At 46.6% G+C, this 21,852-nt stretch overlaps 3 protein-coding genes and 2 non-coding genes across 6 annotated transcripts; 2 read left to right on the top strand and 3 right to left on the bottom strand.

Annotated features, from left to right (window-relative positions):
* The first annotated feature begins 762 nt into the window (after positions 1-762).
* Positions 763-835, top strand: TRNAV-UAC (transfer RNA valine (anticodon UAC)). The gene has a single exon. It is a non-coding gene; the product is annotated as a tRNA-Val (tRNA).
* Positions 836-5,966: 5,131 nt separating this feature from the next.
* On the bottom strand, positions 5,967-6,038 carry TRNAH-GUG (transfer RNA histidin (anticodon GUG)). Its single transcript has one exon. It is a non-coding gene; the product is annotated as a tRNA-His (tRNA).
* A 5,708-nt stretch (positions 6,039-11,746) lies between these two features.
* LOC132017159 (histone H2A type 1-H-like) lies at positions 11,747-12,184 on the bottom strand. Its single transcript, XM_059398962.1, has one exon. It carries the CDS (start codon positions 12,149-12,151, stop codon positions 11,765-11,767), a length of 387 nt encoding a protein of 128 aa, XP_059254945.1. The 5' UTR covers positions 12,152-12,184; the 3' UTR covers positions 11,747-11,764.
* A 266-nt stretch (positions 12,185-12,450) lies between these two features.
* On the top strand, positions 12,451-20,336 carry LOC132017676 (histone H2B type 1-K). 2 transcript variants are annotated; one of them, XM_059399611.1, is made up of 2 exons: positions 12,451-12,876; positions 18,515-20,336. In XM_059399611.1, exon 1 carries the CDS (start codon positions 12,487-12,489, stop codon positions 12,865-12,867), a length of 381 nt encoding a protein of 126 aa, XP_059255594.1. In that variant the 5' UTR covers positions 12,451-12,486; the 3' UTR covers positions 12,868-12,876; positions 18,515-20,336. The 2 variants fall into 2 exon arrangements, with proteins under 2 accessions (XP_059255594.1, XP_059255595.1); XM_059399612.1 differs by lacking the exon at positions 18,515-20,336 and adding an exon at positions 15,309-15,390.
* LOC132017677 (histone H4) lies at positions 14,498-15,758 on the bottom strand. Its single transcript, XM_059399613.1, has one exon. It carries the CDS (start codon positions 15,521-15,523, stop codon positions 15,212-15,214), a length of 312 nt encoding a protein of 103 aa, XP_059255596.1. The 5' UTR covers positions 15,524-15,758; the 3' UTR covers positions 14,498-15,211.
* Positions 20,337-21,852: the final 1,516 nt, after the last annotated feature.

The following is a 21,852-nucleotide window of genomic DNA, read 5'->3' as shown; positions in this document are numbered from 1 at the left end:
GACAAGTGACTAGAAAGATAAGGGTTAGTTTTCTCTGGGCCCGGAGGCAGGGCTCTGGCGATAAGAAGCCTTCCTTCCTCCCGGGACAGGGAGGGGCTCCTTCCACGGGGTACTCTATCCGCCGCTTTCAGGAAGAAAAAGGAAGGTCCAGAGTGCTCTTTCTTCCACCTGCTGGTTTTTCAGTGCCTTTAACTCAAAATTATCAATATGCCAGAGACGCATATTTTGGGGGTGGCATGCTCTGAACCCCAAGAGTTGAAAACACGTATTTGTGTCCCATCCTGATGCATTAATATCCTGAGCTCTGACCCAGGGCCAAATAAAGGGAGCCCGGGACAGTGCTGCGCTCTCGGCGTGTGCTGTCCGGGACCTAAAGATGCGGCCGCCCCGCGGCTTTGCCGGGACTTCCGGGGTAAAGTGCGCACCCGCGGGGTTTTAACCCGCAGCACCTGCACCGGGCGTGGCACCCGGTAGGCGTGGGCGGCCTGGGAAAGAAGAGGTGAGTACCGGGCAGTCGGCGAGGGCTCGAAGGGGGCACGCATCGAGAACGCGGTTTTGCCGAAGTTTTCCTCGCGCGCTCACAGATGGCTTTACTGGCTATTTCCAGCCGCTGCGCCAGGGAGACGCTCCCGGGACGCAGTTGAAGATTCCCCGTGTTTAAATAGAGTCACCTGTCCCTCGACTGGGTAATTAAGAATTTTTTTCGACGTGGTTGTCCAGAAGCTTTTGTATATGGGGCCAAGTAGGCGTTCGTCAGCTTGCGGTTCCATAGTGTAGTGGTTATCACGTCTGCTTTACACGCAGAAGGTCCTGGGTTCGATCCCCAGTGGAACCAGTAACGGCAGCTCTTCCTTTTCTGCCCCGGCTCGAAGGCACAGCAGGTTTGTTTTAGGTTTTATTTTCGGTGCGTTTTCTTTTCTTTTTCTTCTCTCTCTCTCTCTTTTTTTTTCCCCCAAGTAAAGGCTTTCTGGGAGTGCTGACAGAAACAGACTTACGGATCGTTCCGGAGACGCACCTTCCTGCGCCGCTCAGCGGCAGGAGCGGAGCATCAGGTCGTCGCAGAAAAATTGTCTTGCTCCTGTCACGTCCAGACGCCCCGAAGGTCACAGGGAAGCCTGCGGGCTCCAGAAACAGATCTGCTCGCCGAGACAGCGAGCGGCTCACCTGCAGGAATTCCTACGATTGTCCACCCGGGCGAGGGGATTGGGTAAGGGTGAGCAGGTGCAGCCTGAGCCTGGGATCGGGACCCAGCCCAGGTGCCCGGCCTGGGGGCGCTGCACGCGGCCAGGGCCTGCGGTTCTGCGCGGAAAACCGGGCCAACACACACTGAGCCTTCCCGGCCTACTTCAGTGCCACTTCCCCTCCCGGGGCACCCGTGCCATCAACGGGTCCGAGTTGCCAGTCACCTTTCCAGTATCCTGATCTTAGCTTAGAAGGGAAAAGTCAGAATTGTCACAGATTTTTAGACTATATGACAGAAAGGCACTGAAACCACAGAAACAAAAAGCAACTTGAGGAATAAGGGCTACGTGGTTGGAACAAGGCTGAGAATAAACGGATGTACTCAGAGAGGTGGGACAGAGCATGAAGAGGGAAGCAACAGGTGTATCTCTCTACACAAGGAAAGAGGCTTCTGTAAAACAAAAATACGTGATCGGAAGCAAAAAATTCAACAAGTAGATCAGAAAATGTGCGGTATTCTGGAACATCAAGCAAAAACATAGTGCTGAAGGAGAGAAAAAAATTATAGTGGAGGAAAAGACGAGGATGTGTAATAGCTAAATAACACTACTTCTAAAGTAAACAATAGGGAAAATGCAAGGAAGATAAACCTCAAAAAATCAGGTACATATCAGAATCCTAAAAACAAATGAAAAATTCTAGGCAGTCGGGGATCACTGAATATTCAGTCAAATGGAGAAAAATAGTCTGATCCTTGACTACTGATGAAACAGGAAGGAACATAGAATCTTCTAGAGAGGGAAGAAAAACACAAGTCACAAAAAGATCTGTTAGCAGAACAACCTGGACTTGTCAAGGTTGACACCAGAAGCTAGAAGACCACAAAGCAGTGGTTTTCAATCTTAAAGAAGCTGAAGTCTGCCCTAGGTTCTCTGTGAAATCTGAGTATCCATCGCGTAGGAATGTAAAAGAGAGACATTTTCAGATGTACCTTGCCTTGTACGATTTACCTGTAGTACCCCCTTCCCTGGGATCTCTGTAAAAATGAGAGGTAGGGAGACTGGAAACAGAGAATACGAGCTAAAAATGCATTACAGGAGAGGAGCGAGGGAGAGGCCAAGGTGACGGGAGCCTGGTGTGTTCACAGCTTTGAGGGAGCCAGACTATATGTCAGGAACATCTGGGGAAGACAAATTCGAGAAGGTGGGAAGTGGAGAGCACCTCGGATGCGGGTAGACAGCCCCAAATGAAATATCTGTAACTGGGGGATGAATTTGGGGCCGAAATGACAAGATCTGCTGAAAACGGTGCTGATAAAAATAACATTCCTCACTCCAGGTGGGAGGAGTGTTTGTAGTCTGTGAGGACGATTTAAAACTGGGAAGGAATAGATAAGGAAGGAAAAGGAATAAATAAGGAACTCTTGGATGCAAATGATACGGTATCTACAGAGAAAACAGAGAATCGGTAAGTGTTTAAGATCAATAAATGAGTTTAACACATTTGCTAGTTACTGTTTGTAATTTTCATTCTGAAGCCTACAGAAAATAAGGCTTGAGAAATTATACCTAAGGAACAGTCTGACAAATTATGTATAATATTTACACAGGAAGAGTTATAAAATGTTATGGAAGGCCAGAAACTGCTCAAGTAAATATAGAGAGACACCGTATTTATGAGAGCTAGAGCTTTATAAAATAAACATGCAAAGTTTCTTTATAATTATAATATATATTAAGTGAGGGTTCGATCAGAATTCCAACAGATTCTAAAGATTTTATTTATTTATTTGACAGAGAGAAATCACAAGTAGATGGAGAGGCAGGCAGAGAGAGAGAGGAAGGGAAGCAGTCTCCCTGCTGAGCAGAGCCCGACGCGGACTCGATCCCAGGACTCGATCCCAGGATCCCGAGATCATGACCTGAGCCGAAGGCAGCGGCTTAACCCACTGAGCCACCCAGGTGCCCTCCAACAGATTCTAATACGGGGAAGGAGTAGAGAGCTTTGGCAAGCTAAATCATTTTTAAAAAGAAGAAAAAGACGGTAGAACTGCTTTCCCTTGTAAGTATTACAGGGGTCCAAAGGATAACAGCGAATATATATGGCATTTTTGCAGAAGTGTATAACTAAACCCGTGAAACAGAATGGATGGCACAATATGGACCAAAGCAAATACTGAAACCCTGTGTCGGACCGAGGTGGCAGGGCAGGGCAGAGGGCAAGGTCAACTATTAACTTTAAGTATTGCAGACTCAATTATCCATATTTGGGAACAAAATCCATACTTTATACATAAAAATGAGTTATTGGTGGATCACAGGCTAAAAGGTGAAAAGCAAAGATTTTAGATATTTTGGCGAAAGCAGTGGAGGAACTGCCAGAAACCCTCAGCCACGGGTCTACCAAGAGCCAAGAGGCAGAAATCACGTGAGTCACACTTTCTGTCTCTTCTCGTTAAGATTGCTGTACTTGACCTGCTCCTTTTCCAGCCTCTGCCCATAGGAGTCTGCCCTGGGCCTCACACTTGGAAGGAAGACTATGGAGGCTGGAGGACACAGAGCAGTAAGGATGCGCCCCTGGAGGTTAAGATCCAAGTTTTTATTCCTTAACCAAGTGAAGGGCGGCTTGATTACCATTGCTGGGAGCTGGGAGCTCCTGCTCGCCTCCTGGCTTACCCCCATTTATACTTCTCAAGCTTTCTGGACTGAGGTTCTTTGTGAGGTCCTGGAGGAAAAGCCCCTCGTTTCTCCTGTTGAAAAGCTTTCCAAAATAGGAGCAGCCATGCTGGTGTAAAGGAGATACAAGGATGGTCCGAGTATAGACAGATGGCGGTACTGGGGAGAAATGAGTCCCCCAGGCCCCTGGCTTGGCCTGCTCCCTTGGGATTTCTGCTCATATTAAAAGAAAGTTCCTTGAACGTAAATCTGTCCTTTTCCTGGTTCCCTGACTTGTGGCCATTCTTTCTACCATCTCCCTTTCTCCAAGACCTCTCTCTCTGTGCCTTCCCCATATTGATAGCCTATTATGGCAAACATTTCGGCCATGATCAGCTTCATAAACAGACTAGCTGAAATCCTGGAATAAGCCTTAATCCGGAGGATGGGCAAAACTCTGCCAGCCATGTGAAAATAAGCACATCACCATCAAAACAGCCCAAGATGGCAGTCATTTAAAAAAGATGCTGAGTTTTGTGCCCATGATTACAATCTCACCGCTGCACAGAGACTTCTTCCATAGAAGTAGCAATGCGATTTCTTATTCTTTTTAACAATGGCTTATTTGATCGTGTTTTTGGTTTGTGCCCCCGTGAACTAGTGCCATCCTGCATTTTAGGCCCTTAAGTCTTTAGAACAGCTGCAAAAACTGGTAATTCTCATTAACATTCCGTAAGACATGACGATGATGAGGCACAGAGAAGTGTAGACACCAGATCACGAGTTCCACAGAGGAGGGCAGCTTTCTCTGGGCAAAGGTCACTAGCAGCTTGTGCAGGAGGATCCCAGATCACTCTTCGTGCATTCATAAAAGGATACCTGGAAAATGCAAAGTTTTTCTCATGTAATTCCCCTGCTCAGTTTATACCAGATTTGCTGATGCTTATTCCAAGCTGCATAATATATATGAAATATAGACATGTGCTTGGCGCTGAGTACTACTGGGTACATGTCAAGCGAGCTCTCTCCTTTTTGAGCAAATCCAGAGTGCTGGTCTGCCTCAGCCCCTCACTCACCGGGCGCTATAGGTGAATTCAGTGCCAGATTTAGGATCCTAACCCTCTTAGGAAGAGGTAGCCTCCGGGCCTTGGTCACTGACTTCCTCCTGCTCCTCAGGCCAGTAAGAAGTGGAAGGAAATGTGTTCTAGAGAACTCCAAGATTCAGGGATTTGTCTCTGTTCTAAATCAGACTTTCCTTGTTCACTGGTGGCAAAAGAATTGATAGAAACTGGTCCTTCTGGGTCAATATGTACTTGATTCCTGTCCTTGCCCATGGAAAACCGAGGAGAAAGAACACACACGAAAGGGCAGAGGTGATACCGGTGACCAAGGATGACACGATGAGTGGAGTGAAACCGCTGGGGCCACCAGAGGGATGACGTCCAAAGTGTAAGACACTTGGGCCCTGGCTCAATGTCTCTGAAGGTTTGCTTGGGCATTTCAGGATCTGTGTCAGACCACCGGGGAAGCAATGGCGGCTAGTCCAGCCTACAGAAGGGAAGCCTTTTGGAAATTGATCTTCATGCTGAAAGTTCTTAATAAGCTGCTAAAAATATGAGAAAGAAGACAGAAGACAGTATTTGTGGAGCCTTCAAAATCTGCAAGGCGGGGTATCCCCTATACCCACCTTTCCCGGTCCACCAGCCCCTTTCTAAATAGCTCTGGAAGCTGGAAAGGTTAGATAGGCTTCTGAGCCATAATGTTTTCCCCCAAAAGTTCTACCCATTTTCTCCAGAGGTTCACAATTTCTCCTCCCTGGTCCCGCCACGAACCTGGCACGTGCGATGCAGAATCAGGCCTTCGTGCGCTGGGAAAGATCGCCAGAATCAGCTCCGGCAGTTATTCCCTCGCGGTTAAAAGGAAAAGATTCCCAGGTTTATTTTTATTACCTGTTTCTTCTTGGGACTTCCAGCCGGTGTCTCCAGAGCTGTGCGACTTGGGAATGGCTGGGGGGAGAAGCCCCAAAACAGAGAGACACACGCCAGAGGCGGGGCAGGGGGTGAAGGGCACCTCGGCTTCGGGAGACGCGCGCTGGAAAAAGGGGGGTCGCGCAGGGGAGCCCGCGAGCCCTGCCGTGACTCGGATTCGAACCGAGGTTGCTGCGGCCACAACGCAGAGTACTAACCACTATACGATCACGGCGCGCCACCGGGAGCCGCCCGCTGCGGGCCCTCCGGCCTCCCGCCCAGGAGCACCTGCATCGGCGCTCGGAAGCCACCTGCGGGTCCTGAGGGCTTCCTCCGAGCTGCCCCCCGGGGGGCTGCCGTGTCCTCCTCCGCCGCCCAGGGCTGCGCTGCGGACGGGCAAACCCAAGCGGAGAAGAAGTGAGTTTGCCCGCATGGACCTGTCCGATGCCGGGGGTCCCCGCCCGGGCTTCGAGACCGCACGAACCCACCGCCCTCCCGGCCTCTCCCAGCCGCGCGGCGTTTCCAAATGCTCCGGCCTCCGACCCCTGGCCCCCGGCTGGAGAGGCGCGGCCGCGAGGGGAACCTGCCCGGGTCCCATCCGGGGCAGGACGGGTCAGCTTGGCGGGCCGTCCTGCCGAAGGGGGTCGCCGGGACCCGAGGCGCGCACCTGCTGGAGGCCCGGACTCCGGGAGGCGGGGCCAGCCTCAGCCCGCAGTCCGCGCTGCCCGCCCGGGCTCCAGCCGCCTCGGGGCCTCTCTCTCGGGCCTTCCCGGGCGGCCGGAACCGGGAGAGGAGCGCGGGCTGCTGGTGCGGCCTGGAAGCCCCACGGGACGCACCCCCCTTCCCCCACCACCCCAGCCAACCCCACCTTTATTTCTGCGAAAATATCGCTTGGCCGCAGAATGAATGATGGGCACAGATGCAATTCCACGCTTTATGAAAGCAACGTCTCTCAGCAGCCGGTGGCCAAACACAGAAGCCTGGTTTTATTGTGTGTGGACGGGGATGCTCGGGTTAGGGCCGCCTGTGGCATTTTGAAGATCCATAAAAAAATGCAAGCAAGGGAGCTCAGAAGTACCTGGACAGCTGACCGGATAACGCTTCTCAGCAGAGCCAAAATGCTTCATGCTTTCCAAGTCCTCAAATCTCGGTCTCGTTCTCTACCTTCTCTCACTTCCTTGGGGGATTAGATCTGGTTGTACCCACACTCCGGGGTTTCAGCCAAGACCTCTCCCCCCAGCTCCAAAGGTGATGTTCAGCCTCTTGGTTGGACCCTCCCCATTCCCTGGGTGTGTCTCATAGACATTTCCCATCGAGTATGTCTGCAGCTGAATTCTGAATTCTAGATCTTTTCTGCAAACTTAAACTTTCTACTTCTCTCCACTTGGTGCAAACGCTGGTTGGGTAGTAAAAGACAAAGAGTAGATTACAGCAGGCTTGATCAGATGCGGAAACCAGGTACCACCACACTGTCCTACCTGATTCACTGGGGGAAGAGAGGCAGCTCACTGTGATTTCTAGTTGCTTCTGACAACAGTGCTGGGTTAGTTCTTGAGGGTGGAGTGGGGCGAAATGACCACTGTAACACCATACTCCTTCCCCCAGGGAGAGAGATGGAAAAACTCTAATGTTATCTCTTTACGTAAACTGATCTACTGAAAGGATATGTTGGAGACTGACTAGTATGTTCCAGGAGCCTCCTGATTTATTCAGCAGTGATACCGGACCAAATCCGACAGGCCGATCCCTGACAATGCTTTCTAGTTCTGGTCGGATAATTTTATTAATTCGTAAACTTTTTGAGCAAACAAAGTAGGAGATACAATGATCTCTCCACAAAAATATCAATGAGTTTAGCAATTCTACCATGAGAAGAAGGCTGGCTTTGGATAGGTCAAATAATATTTATTTGCACAAGCAATTTTACCCTCAGAGTTCTTTTGGTATTTCCCTTCGTATTATTCCAGGGAAGGCTTCAGATCTTAAATTCATATATTCATGGCCAATTGTGGATCTAGGTATCAGTCAGGCATTCCTGTAAATAATCAGAACTCCTATCAGGTGCTTAGACTAGCATACCTGGGACTGAGGTTCCCTGGTAAGTGAAGCCCTGTCAAAGATGTCAGCCTAGTATAACGTTATATTCTTTTGTCCTTAGTCAAGCGTCCTCATTATCCATAACCACAAGCATTCCTGAGATTCTATCCTTATTAATTACCTGAATCATGCAGTTACTTTGGGGTACAAATATTTGATTTGATTTGATATTCAATATTAGATTTGACCTTACAGTTGTTCCTTATCCCCAGTGTATATTACAACAGCTCCATCTAGTAATAGGTATGAAGATGAGGGGGTAAGGAATCGAACATGGGAAAAAGTATGTATTAACTATGGTCCCCATATTCAGGAATCTGCTACTGTAAACATTACTTGAATAATTAAGTCTAGTTTTATGCTTTCTCATTTTGTATTTGTTAGTGCAAATCTGATAGTGATACTCCTGCTAAAATCTTCCGACAGCTTCTTTTGAACAACCTCACCCAAGTTTTGCACACTTTAGACCAAAGTATGTAAGACCAGATAGTTAAGAGAAGGCAGTTATGTGTGGGCTGTGTGTTGGGGTAGATAATACCCTGATTTACAGATTTATCTCTTACAAATTGAGATTCGGATTAAAGAAACAACGCTGCACTTTCTTGTCTTACTCAGTTGGAGGGTATGACAAGTACCATAGGCCGGATGGCTTAAATAACAAATGTTAAAGCAGATAGTGAGGCTCAAAGTGGATGCCTGGAGGCCAGCAAGGAGGAGGCCACCGCCGGCTGTGGGGAAGGTCAGGAGCCCTCCCGGCAGCGTCCGCGAGAAGCCGGATCCCACCAGACACGCCCAAGATGGCGGCGCCACGACCGGAAACCCCTGAGCCGGCGAAGAAACCCTGCTTCCGGCTCCCAGTAATGATTATTCTGCCTCCTCGTTAACAACTGTCCAAAAAAGACAGAAACCCAGTCTCTGAGGGACACAGCTCTCTCTTTCCCTCTTGAGCCGCCTGCTCCCATATCTCGAGAGTGTAACTTTTCGCTGTGATAAACTTCTGGCTTCTGTCACGTGTCCCCTGTGTACATGTCTGTCCTTGAACTCCTCCTCAGCACAAGAAAGAGACCCTTTCGTGGACTCCTTTGGGTTTGCCTGAGTCGGGGCCCTAGGGCCCAGGGTCTCCCCAGTTCACCCAGCCACTCCGTTATTTCTCACAGTTCCGGAGTCTGGGAAGTACAAGACCAAGGTGCGGGCAGATTCAGTGTCTGCTCAGGACCTGTCTCCTGGCTTGTAGGCGTCCCCATCTCCCCGTGTGCTCACGTGATTTGTTTGTGGGCGGGGGCGGGGGCGGGGGAAGGTGTTCTGGTCTCTTCTTATAAGAGTGCTAATCTCAAATCTCATCATGGGGATTCTGCCCTTAAAACCTCTCTTTAATGGCTCACTCTCCTCTCGTCTGGGCCTCAACTATTCGTTTCGGAGCTTTCACCTAATGCTGCAAAGCTGGATTTTTTCCCGGTTGTGGATACGTGAAGTGATTTGCAGCATCTGGAGAACGAGAGCCGGCCAGTGGAAGGAAGCTCCTCTCGGAGTCTTTACAATTGTTTTATGTCACCTTCCATTTGCAAGGATAAGATTTTCAGAAAGTCTGTAGATTTTATCATTTCTCTAAAAAGAAAACACATCCCTTTTGAATTCCCCAGTGAAAGTAGTAAAAAGTAAGTTTTTCAAATACCATAGTTGACATAACTTTGATACTTATATTCATGTTAATGTATGTCAGAGGCATAAAAATGTCCAGAGTCCACCCCCCCCCCCTCGCCCCCCTGCCAGGAAAGACTTGCAGCCCAGCTGCAGAGTGACTGTGGTCTGGAGCTGGGCAGCCGCTGAGCTCCCTCCGGCTTTGTCCCACTCCAGGTCACATCCTTGTCCATGGCAGCCCACAGTCCAGACAGAGCAAAATGAGGCTATAAAGACTGGCCCAGGGGAGTTTTTGCCTGGCATGGGGCATCACTGATAGGCAACCCAGGCGTCAGAGCTCCCACATTTGTCTGCCTTGTAGCACAGTCTGCCTTCCTCTTCTGTCCCATCCTTGTTCCTCTTCCTCCGTTCACAGCTGTTGGCCCCTCATCACATTTTGTGCCCCAAACTTCATCTGGGCATCTGCTCCCAGAGGACATGACCTGTGTGGCTATGCTACCATCTTTTTCCCGGGTCTCCTGCATTTGACTCTTGTTTTATTCAATAGGGCTTCTGCACACAAAGACTAGGAGTAGTGTAGGGGCCCAGGACAGGCTGTCCTAAAGTGTATCACAATGGCACAGTGATTATCCTGAATGGGAGCTACTTGAAAAACAGCAGGCGCAGGGACATCACACCGAAAGCAGGAAATAAATCTCTTCTATTCAAGTCACCCTCCCAGGGCTGAGATGTAAAAGATATCCTTATCACCAGAGACAGGAAATTGAGAGCCAAGAAAGCTGTAAAAACAAACTTTGTTACTTCTTTACTAATCTACTACTTCAACCCAACTTTTAATTAGAATTCCTAACTAATCCAGGCTCCCAAACATCTGTTTTCTTTATCCTGTCAAATCCTCACAATTTTTTTTCTCTTTGTTTAAAATATATAAAAACTGCCTGCTTTGATCATTCTTTCAGGTGTCAAATTCATTACTGGACCTCTCCATACACATTATAAAACTTTTTTTCTCCTGTTAACCCGTTTCATCAAATTAATTCTTAGTCCTGCTAGAAGGAACTCGGACAGAGGAAATTTTCTCCCCTCCATTCAGTAGCAAATAAATCTGTGTGTATTGAAGTATAAAGTGTGAGCTCCTAACTCTTCGTTTGTGAACCATATGATAAAGTTAGTTTTACTTTTAGTATCTTTTTGCTTGTTTTTTAAATGGGTTGGAGTCCATAGATTTTCACATCTAGTTGATTTGTATTATCAAATTTATTAACTCAGAGCTCAGGAGTGCTATTGTTTCTGATCACTCATACACATTAATTTACACACCCTACAAAGTCCTATATTGTGCTGCCACCTCCTGCTTTTCCATCATAGCCTTCAGGGCCTGCAGGCTGTTTCCACAAGCTTTCTGTCTTAAGGCCTTTTCAGTTCCGTCTACTTGGAATTCTCCCCGAATACCTACCTGGCTCGTCTCTTTTGATTTATGTAGGTCTCTGATCAGTTACCCTTTATCTAAAGTAGGAGTTCCCATTATGCTCTATAGCTTCTCTCTTTTCTTCATAGGATACTTACCTATCACCTTACCTATTTATGTTTTTTTGGTCTCCGCTGCCTGGAAGTAGCTCCCAGAGGCAGATATATTCTAGATTGCACCCACTGTTGTGTCCTGAGCTGAGTGAATTAAGCAAATACATGTGTTCCAAATAAATAGGACCAAGGATTTACTAAAGTGGGCTTCAGTATGTTGTGTATCTTTAATCAATATCAGACTAACTCCCTTCAGAGTGAAATCCTAAAGAAAATGGAAATGGCCACGAACAATCCCAACATCTGGTGAAAATGAAGTCAAGCTTAAGTCAAGCTGTCCTTTCTGAGAACTCTACTATACTCAAATTGCTTGTTGTCCTGGGAAAATAGTCAATGCATTCTAGCTTTACTTTACTTTTGGCCGCTTAAAACCAGTAATTGGTAAGACCCTCACTAAAATGGGCTCAGGGACTTGCCCGTTTGGTTCCTTTTATAATTATATAGCCAACTTTTCACCCTGGCCTTCCTATAGGTGTGACTACTTGTAGGATTATCAGTCGGGTTCCTCCTCCTAAAACACTTGATGGGATTACTCCCCCCCCCACAAAACGAGAGTGCAGGTCAAGTGTATCAGCTTTTTCTTTGAAATGGTAGGTGGCTCTGAAAAGAGCCTTTGGTTTTCAATGTCCCTAACCTTGCTCCTCCTTATTTGGTTTTGTGGTGGCTCTCGGTCTTCTTGGGCAGCAGCACGGCCTGGATGTTGGGCAGCACGCCGCCCTGCGCGATGGTGACGCGGCCCAGCAGCTTGTTGAGCTCCTCGTCGTTGCGGATGGCCAGCTGCAGGTGGCGCGGGATGATGCGCGTCTTCTTGTTGTCGCGCGCCGCGTTGCCCGCCAGCTCCAGGATCTCGGCCGTCAGGTACTCGAGCACGGCCGCCAGGTACACGGGCGCGCCGGCCCCGACCCGCTCCGAGTAGTTGCCCTTGCGGAGCAGGCGGTGCACGCGGCCCACCGGGAACTGCAGACCCGCCCGCGACGAGCGTGTCTTAGCCTTGGCGCGCGCCTTGCCGCCCTGCTTCCCGCGTCCGGACATCGCGAACTCAACCACACTGGGAGGAACTGCCGAAGTTCAAGCGCCACCCGAGCACTCTTTATAACCCCCGTTGAGCGCGAAAAAGGAGGTTTCTCATTGGTTAAGATTGCAGCTTCTTCTTAACCAATGGAAGTGCAGTTCTGGGATCCTTGCATTCTCATTGGGCAGAACTAACTTCTGACGTTGCCTTGAATGGCCACCAATCAGACACGGGACTGTAATTTACACCTTATTTGCATAAGGTTTCTGTATAAAAGGGACTAGTCGCACTGGGCTCACATTCTTTTTTCCGTTTTTCTTTTTACCTTGAGCGTTTTTGGCATATTTTCCGAACCATGCCTGAACCCGCCAAGTCGGCGCCGGCCCCGAAGAAGGGCTCCAAGAAGGCGGTGACCAAGGCGCAGAAGAAGGACGGCAAGAAGCGCAAGCGCAGCCGCAAGGAGAGCTACTCGGTGTACGTGTACAAGGTGCTGAAGCAGGTGCACCCCGACACCGGCATCTCGTCCAAGGCCATGGGCATCATGAACTCGTTCGTCAACGACATCTTCGAGCGCATCGCGGGCGAGGCGTCCCGCCTGGCGCACTACAACAAGCGCTCGACCATCACGTCCAGGGAGATCCAGACGGCCGTGCGCCTGCTGCTGCCCGGGGAGCTGGCCAAGCACGCCGTGTCCGAGGGCACCAAGGCCGTCACCAAGTACACCAGCGCCAAGTAACCTCGCTAAGTAAGCATATTTAAACTTAACCCAAAGGCTCTTTTCAGAGCCACTAAGTTTTCGGTAAGAGAGCTGGAAATACTCGGCCGGGATCGAGGCTTCATTTCCAGGCAGTTACCCCGGGGCGGTTATGCGGATTCCATTGCTCTGAGTAACGCGCGCTGTGCTCTTTAACTGCCTTTGGCCGGAAGGAACCAGATGTACCGCGCGGCGTCTGTCGCCCTTAAAGGACATTAACGCAAGTGTGTGCTGTGTGTGAGCGCAAAGAATTCCTGTCTCTGGCGTGAAAGTGTATCCTTTGGTTCTGTGCGAGAGTGGCTTCCTGTTTAAATCCTAACAGCCTGGGTCTTGTGGCCTTTCTCCGTTGTAGTTGCAATTTGCGTTTATGTATTAGTAAATTCAGTCCCCACTGATTAACCAAAATCCGCCTTGTTGCTCAGCAGCCATCTCCTGTCCCAGGCAATTGCTAATGGCGGAAGGGGCATTAAGTTGACAGCGTTGCCTCAAGCTTTAAAAAGTTGGCCTCTCCAGCCCACAAGGGATCGGGACCTTGGCGGACCATCGGCGGGGCGGGCGGGGCGGACGGGGCGGGCGGGGGGGGGGGGGAAGGTCTGCAAGTAAACCGCTTTTCTCCCGAATAAGGAAATGGAATACTGGAGCTCACAAAAAAGATAGGCGGCTAGTTTACTAGTTTGTTACACATGTGGCTAGAGAGCTAATAAGTGGTAGGTGGTATAATGGGGAAAAACAAGGGCACATAAGTAAGTGGAATCCTGTGCCTCTGATAATTTGAGCAAATTAAAGTCCGCAACAGTTTGCCTATTTGTACAAGAACATTGATCTGAACTTTGTGATTTCAGCCGCTAAATTCTGCTCTCCAGAGCCAGTACGAAATCTGTGTGAACAGAGTGAGAGAATAAGTGACTTTCTCAGTCCCAGTCAGACCTACTGTAGGAAAGACTGGAATAATTGGGTCAGATTGGGATAGAGGCACATCTTGTACCTGTCGGAAGCTCTCAGTTCTGCACCAGGACTGCAACCCCTTCTCTGTGATGGTTTCTCTAGTTACCTAGAGAGTGGTTAAAAATATTACAGGTATGGGTTATAGAATATAATATTTGTGACTTGGTCGACTTGGCTGTCAGCACATATATTTTGCCAATTTAAAATAAAATCTATCTCAGAAGATTAGGAAAGCATTTAGCACAAATTTGAATTAACTTATAGGCATGGTTTCTTCTCTTTCACTCCACCTTTGTTTATTACAGTGCCTTGCAAATTTTAGGCTTTTGGTTAATCAATCATTGCTTATTAAGAAAATAGGAAGACCAGTCTGTTAATCAGTAATTTCAGAAAAGCCTTACTCTTCAACCCAAATAATGAGATAAGCAGCCTCAATTTTTTGGTCTACTTATGCCTGCAGTTCTTTGGCGAATTAAGGGAGACGGAAATAACTCCTATATGAACAGGCATCATTTGCAAACTACTGAAACTCTAAACCCAACATTATTAAACATGACTCCAAAATAGCCAAAAAACTTCTAAGAAACTGAACAACTTTATTATAATCAGAGAAGTGCAACTTAAATACATGAGATTTAGTTTAGCAAATGTGGACTGGCAAAAAATTAGTCTGCACTAGTGAAATGTTGAAGATGGGGAGTAACAGGAACTCAGTACTTGTGGAGTATGGGGGTATAAAACAAAAATAACCCCGGAACACAAGTTGCTCATTTCATGTTCAATATGCAGACCCCCTTACTAAGCAGCGCCTCTCCTAGATCTGCACACACAGAAGGATACAGCTGTGTACAACGCCCATAGCAGTGTGATTTGTAATGGGAAATACAGCAATTTAAAATTTTCAGCATAGTACCTAGGTCCTACAGTGTAGAGGAGCAGTACGTTTTCAAGACCCATGCTAGAGCTCCCTCCCCGCAGCTCCGCTTAACCAAACACATTTTTTAAGGCGTCTGCTGTGTGGATCTTATCACTTTGCTTATACCCTTCACCCTGACATTAAGGTCTAAATTCAAAAGAACAGAAAATTAGTGTGGGGTGCGGTGCTTTAGATCTAAGACCTCCACAGTCTTGAGACTTTGGGTTAGATTAATGACCCAGGATCTACCAGATACATGCGATTCTTACGTCGTTGGTTAGCAATAATTCAGGTGCCAAACGTCAAGAGTACCTGGGCCTCTAGTCATTTTGCTGGCACTAAAAACCCACAGCGGCTCTACCGAAATGACCCGTTTGGAGAAAAGCACTAAAGCTCTTTCAGGGAAAACTTGGGGGCCCTAAAAAGGGCCTTTTTGATATAAAGAATCTAAGATTACTTTGGTTTTTAACCGCCGAAGCCGTAGAGGGTGCGGCCCTGGCGCTTGAGCGCGTAGACCACGTCCATGGCCGTGACCGTCTTGCGCTTGGCGTGCTCCGTGTAGGTGACGGCGTCGCGGATCACGTTCTCCAGGAACACCTTGAGCACCCCGCGGGTCTCCTCGTAGATGAGGCCGGAGATGCGCTTGACGCCGCCGCGCCGGGCCAGCCGCCGGATGGCGGGCTTGGTGATGCCCTGGATGTTGTCGCGCAGCACCTTGCGGTGGCGCTTGGCGCCCCCCTTGCCCAGGCCCTTCCCGCCCTTGCCGCGACCAGACATTTCAGCGAACGTGAAAGCACAAAACTGCCCCCAGGCCGCGCAGCTCCTTTTTATCCGTAACCTCTGCGGACCGGAGTGAAAACCGGAAGACTGTGGCGGGAAGTCCCTCTGGGTTGGAGGAGGGGATCTGGAAAGGAACAGCCTGCTGCCAGGGCACTCGCTTTTGTTCACCGAGTGTAGCCTCTAGACCTAAGGCTCTTTGTTTCTTTTCTCTTGTCCCATCCTCGTGAAACGACACAACTTTAACACTGTAGAGGATACGTTTGAAAAAGAGAGAATAAAATATGCTGTTTTAATCTGCACATACATGCATGCATTTTCTTTTACTAACAGTATTTGCATAAGATTATACCATTTTGTAAAGGTTTTTCTCCTTGTTATGGCGGGGGGGGGGGGGGGGTATGTTCCAAACACTAACTTCCTAGAAGTGGAACACGATGTGCTAATAGAGAATTTAAAGATCTTCCAGGGATATGGTTAAATTCTCTTCCACTGCCAAAGGGCTAACAACTTTCATTTTCAACAACAGTTATATTTTACTCATAATGAGTAGAACCATTTAAAAATATTTTTAAACTATAATAATCCAGACTTGGTTTCTTGTACAGAGCATTAATTTTTAAAAAGTTAACTGGCTGGCTAATCAGTATAACATATATTTTCTCCACTGGTTTGAGGAAATTAATTGTTTATATATGGAAAAGTTTACTTTAAAAAATTATTTCTTGAATTTTCACTGTTCTGTTGATCAGTCTCTGTGTACTGCTGAAGTATTATAATTATTTGAAACATTGAAAAATATCTTAGTATTTGGCTGTATATTTATTATGGTAAATTTATTAGCTTTGGAATATTGTGCCCTCCTAACCTGAAAAATACTGAATCTCTCCATCATATTAGGTCTTTCAATGTATCTCAGTAGTGTTGTTTTTTTTTTCTAGATAAATATGATTTTTAAAAACTTTCTAAAACTTTCATTAACTACAAGAGCAATTAATTTGTCATAAACAAACAAGTAGAAAATTCAAATTCAGGGAAAAGAAAGTATACTTTGGTCTTTCTAAGAAAAAAATTTTTAATTTTTAATTTTTTTTAAGATTTTATTTGTCAGAGAGGGAGCACAAGCAAGGGGAGTAGCAGACAGAGAAAGAAGCAGACTCCCCACTGAGCAGGGAGCCACATATGGGGCTCAATCCCAGGACCCCAGGATTATGACCTCAGCTGAAGGCAGACGCTGAACTGACTGAGCTGTCCAGACACCCCTAAGAAATTCTTTATTAAAAGAATATACTTAATATGATATACTTAGTTAAATATATATAATAAACAAATATAAATACAATGATATACTTAGTTAAATATATATAGTATAAATGCATATACAATATTGCTTAAATTCTGAGAAATTTTAATGACTATTTTCAGCATTAGCATGGAATCCCCTTGTTATCCAATTATTTTCTTGCTATCCTTTATTTCAATGGCTTACTTTTAGAGATGTTGCATTATAGTGTTTCCAAAGTATTCCATTTAAATTTCATAAAGTAAATAAAAAGAATTTCTAAATGTCATTAAAATATTGAGATTTTTTTTTCTGCATTTATGTTGCAATGAAAGAAAACTTGCCAAACTCGCTTGAAGAAACAATACTGATTCAGATAGTGGGAGGCAAAATCAGTATATCTTAATAGAGGGGAGGGATAGCATAATTTATTTTAAGGGCAAATACAAATGGAAGATAAGAAACTGACTTTTCTCTGAAGGTCCCTCTATTCCCATTTTCTCTTTCAGAATTTCCTTCTCCTTTCCAATTGTATGTAAATCCTTCTGATGGGTAAATAAGCCTTTGGCCAGCCTCTTAATTTAGGAACTTTCCTCAAGGATCTTTGACTCCTTTATTTTGAAATGTAATCATCAAGGAAAACAGTACTCTATTTGTCAGTTTCTTGAAAAGGAAATTTAACTTCAGCTGGTACCTGAGACTACATTGCAAATCCTACCTGATGTAAAGGGTTGTATCCGATTAGTTCTAAAAAAAGTGAGATTTCTTTGTCTTTGCCATCTCTTTAGAAGATTGCCAGTGATGAGCCTAATATTCTGGCTTTATGCTTATTGAACAATAAAATTGTTTTCTTGGGGCACCTGGGTGGCTCAGTCTTTAGGCATCTGCCTTCAGCTCACGTAATGATCCCAGGGTCCTTGGACGGAGACCCGCATCAGGCTCCCTGCTCCGAGGGAAGCCTGCTTTCTCCCTCCCCCACTCTCCCTGCTTGAGCTCTCTCTCTATGTCTCTCTTTATCAAATAAATAAGTAAAATCTTAAAAAAACATTTTTCCCCTTATATTTCCCCAACATTAGTTCATTGACATACCTTTTACAGACCTTACTCTCTTTACTTTAAAAATAAGTAAAATTCCCACCAACCAGTAGCCTCCCTCTTCATCTGATTTAATGGATACTTGCATAACACTAGTCATGATAGAAGGTAGCAATGGATGGATATCTGAAAAGTTGGTCAGGCTCTTTATAGTTTCTGAAATTGATAGCCAAAGGCATTTATTTATTTATAAACCTACAGTATATTATTTTGTAAAAATACAAAGCTTTTTCTTTTTCTGTTTTAAAAGATTTCATTTTATTTATTTGACACAGAAAGACACAGCAAGAGAGGGAACACAAGCAGGGGCAGTGGGAGCGGAAGAAGCAGGCTCTCCACTGAGCAAGGAGACCGACATGGGGCTCGATCCCAGAACCCAGATCATGACCTGAGCCGAAGGCAGAGGCTTTAACCCACTGCACCACCCAGGCGCCCCCTTAACCAAAATTTCAATGGAGAATTTGGTTTTCTCATCCTTTACCAGATGGAATATTGGCAGGAAAGTGATGGACTCCAGGAGGAAAGTGAATGTCATCTGCTAGGCCCCAAGACCTGACCTTTGCTGTCCACCTGCTTGTACTCATTGATGTTTGTCCCACATTTCTTCTTTCCAGCTGATCTCTTAGCTCTGGCAGCTGACCCCAGGAGCAGTATCCCGTGATGGAAAGTGAACCTACCCTTCAAGCATTAACAACCGACCAGACCATCCAGACCAGTTTGAACTAATCAGGACTCCGACCTGTGCGGGTGGATCACTGAGTGACCCACGGAGTGACTTACAGTGACCTGTACTTCATTATCATACTAAAATCTGCCCAAGGAGCACAAGGCTCATTTCCATAACACACAATGTGAGTCTAGGCATGTTTTTTAAGGCGCATGTGAGGCTATGCCTGCCTATACATACAAGGACAAGGCTCATCTTCCTACATATTCACCCTAACCCTATATAAAAGGAACCCATTCACCCTTGCCTGGGGAGTCATGGTTTTGGAAGTTACTCCATGTGGTTTCCTTATTTGCTGCAGATAAAGTTTCCTTTGTGGGAAAACTCACCTGGTGCAGTTTCTTTTTTAAAGATTTTATGTATTTGAGAGAGAAGAGAGCCAGGGAGTTGCTGAGGGAGAGGGACAAGCAGACACCATGAGTGCAAATCCCAGGGCTGGGTGCTATCCCACAACAGAGGATCATGACTTGAGCCAAAATCAAGAGTCCGGCACTTAACTGACTGAGCCACCTGGTGCAGTTTCTATCTGTGATTCCCAGGGGAATGAACTCGCACATGAGTTGCCTTACAATGGTACAGGTTTTCAGTGTTTATTTTGTGTATTATTTCTAAAAAGCAGTCACTGCCATCAGTGTCTTCCAGTTTGCTTTATTCCACATGAGAGAAATCAGGCCTCCTAGTCCCCTTTGATTCGGGCTGCAGCTGCAAATAAATTGATTAGGGACCATGGGGGGCTAGGAGCAGAATACAGCCAAGGCAAGGGCAGGTCATCAGGCTAAAGGAAGGACTGGTAACCATCCTTCCCTCCTCTTGCCTCTGTCCCCTCTCCCCCAATCTCCCTACAACGCCCACATGGTTTTCTTATTGTTTCTCTGCACTATTATAAAAAGTCCTCATCAAGCCTATGGAACGTGAAAGGAGTAGATCGTTCGAATTGTCTGTAAGGGATATATGAATATCTACAAATATAAGAAAAAGCGCTCAATTACATTAATCTAGAACATTAGGGGGGGGGGAGCCTTAAAAGTATGGTAAAGAGACAGCTTTCCTTTGTTTAAAACTTTTGTTTAGAAATATTGTGTTATCATTTAGAAATATAATGCAGATTTCAGATTTTTTATTAGTATAGACCTAATACTGTACTAATAAATACAAATATTAGCATTAGGTATTAAAAGATAGCTTAATAGGCCATCCCAGAATATTCCACGCTGACGTAAGGTTGATTCTGAGCTGAAGGCACTTGAGATGAAGCAGAGAGAAGAAACGCTCTTTGTCTTTCCACTTATTCGCCTAAAAGCAGGAAGTAGATTTACAAAGCTGTCCCTCCTTCCCTCTCTACCAGGAGGGACAAAGGTTAATCCCAGCGTCTGGGTAGGCAGTTAGTTTAGGCTCTACCGGGATACCCCGAGGCCATCAAGGCGGAGGCCACCGCCCACTGTGCGGAAGATCAGAGGCAGGTCAGGGTAGCGTCAAGCCGGATCCCACCAGTCAGGCCCAAGATGGCGGCGCCACGACCGGAAACCCCTGAGCCGGTGAAGAGACCCTGCTTCAGGCCCAAGTAATAACTATTCTGCCCGCTGGTTAACAACTGTCAGTGAAAGAAACCCTAACTCCAGGACGCATGGTTCTCCCTCTTGAGCTCACCATGGTCTCTCACATCCTGAGTGTTCTTTGGTTTCAATAAACTTTCCTGCTTGTACCCCTCATACACTGTGTTGCATCTGCCCTTGAATTCTTTCTCGTGAGGAGACCAAGAGCCTTCAGCGACATCTTTGATATGGGTTGGATCCAGACCTCGGCCCAGGTCTCCCAGTCCACCCAGCAACACCAGTAGGCAGCTTTAGACCTTTTATCAGTGGAGAGGGTCCCAACTTAAATCTGCCTAACAAACTTGATTCTTTTTTTCCTGGTAAACTTCCCATAACGAACTTCCCCCTCACCTTTTGTGGTAGGCTTATAAGGGCTGAGGGCAGGATGCCCCAAAGATGGGCTTTTTTGCTGAAATTATTCTGAGCTGAATACAATAAAGACCCTGTGGGCTCGAGAGAAACTTTTGTCCCTCCCATAGGTACATAGAAAAATCTAAATTGGGGTCGTTCCCAGAAGAGGATTATTAACAGAGGTAAACGTTTTCCAAGGGACCCATCTCTTGTGGAGGCCAAAAAAACCAAGGCTGTTTTTTGTCAAGTCTAGCCTTGACATGAAGTACAGCCATCTTGGCCCCGGCAGCCATCTTAGGCCTTCGTGACCGGTAAATGACTCCTGGCTCCAGGAAGACTGACCAGGTTTTGAAAACAAAACACCATACCAAAAACTAATTAGGAATAGGATAGCTTAAGGAGGTAACAAGTCATGTCAGGAGTAGGATAGCTTGACGTTGTAATAAATCATGTCAGAAATAGGACAGCTTAACACTCTAAAAAATCACAAGAACATAGGAATGCCATCGTAGCCCAATCACCTACTGCCAATCCACCCCTACTCTGTCTTTAAAAACTCTGACTGTAATCTGGTTCAGTGTCCAAGCCACTACTCCGCTGCGCAGGGTATACTTGGTCCCAAGCTTAAGCATGTCATCTCAGGATCCAAGTCCCTACTCCCCTGTGTCAGGTATACTTGGGCCCAAGCTTAATTTTGTCAAATAAACCCTCGTGTGTGATTACATCGGTGTTTGGCTCCTTGGTGGTCTCTCAGATGCAAAAACTCGGACATAACATCTCTATGGCAGGGCAAACATCTAATTACGGAACACCCGCCCTTCTTACTGCCTCATGAAGGTCATCCCTTCCCTCTGAAATCCCAGACGCCGAAGTTCAGAATGAGATATATGCCTTCTTTTGCCTGTCTTTGGAATTTCCAGGTCTGTGTGTATTCCCTGTACAAATGCTATTAAATTAGACTTTTCTCCTGTTAATCTTTCTCAAGTCTGTTGGATTCCTAGTCCAGCCAGAAGGACCCTTGAAGGGGACAGGAATTCTTGCTCCCTGACAAGCGGAAGACCGTATTTAAACGGTCTTCCGTTTAAAACGATATTTTTAAGGCACCTTGGGGGTTCCTGGTTGTCTGCAGTGTGGCTCCCATATGTACACAAGGTACACATGTTAGAAAGGAGACAGCAAGCCCCACATGGAGTCACTTGAATAAACCCCACATCAGCAAACCAAGATTTAATACCTAATCTAGTCACAATCTCACTCCCCTGGAGTCCCACTGCCACCCCCA

Source organism: Mustela nigripes, chromosome 5 (genome assembly GCF_022355385.1).
Source record: "Mustela nigripes isolate SB6536 chromosome 5, MUSNIG.SB6536, whole genome shotgun sequence".
NCBI classification, from domain to species: Eukaryota; Metazoa; Chordata; class Mammalia; order Carnivora; family Mustelidae; genus Mustela; species Mustela nigripes.
Note: the sequence above shows the minus strand (reverse complement) of the source record. Positions and strands in the feature narration are given on the sequence as shown.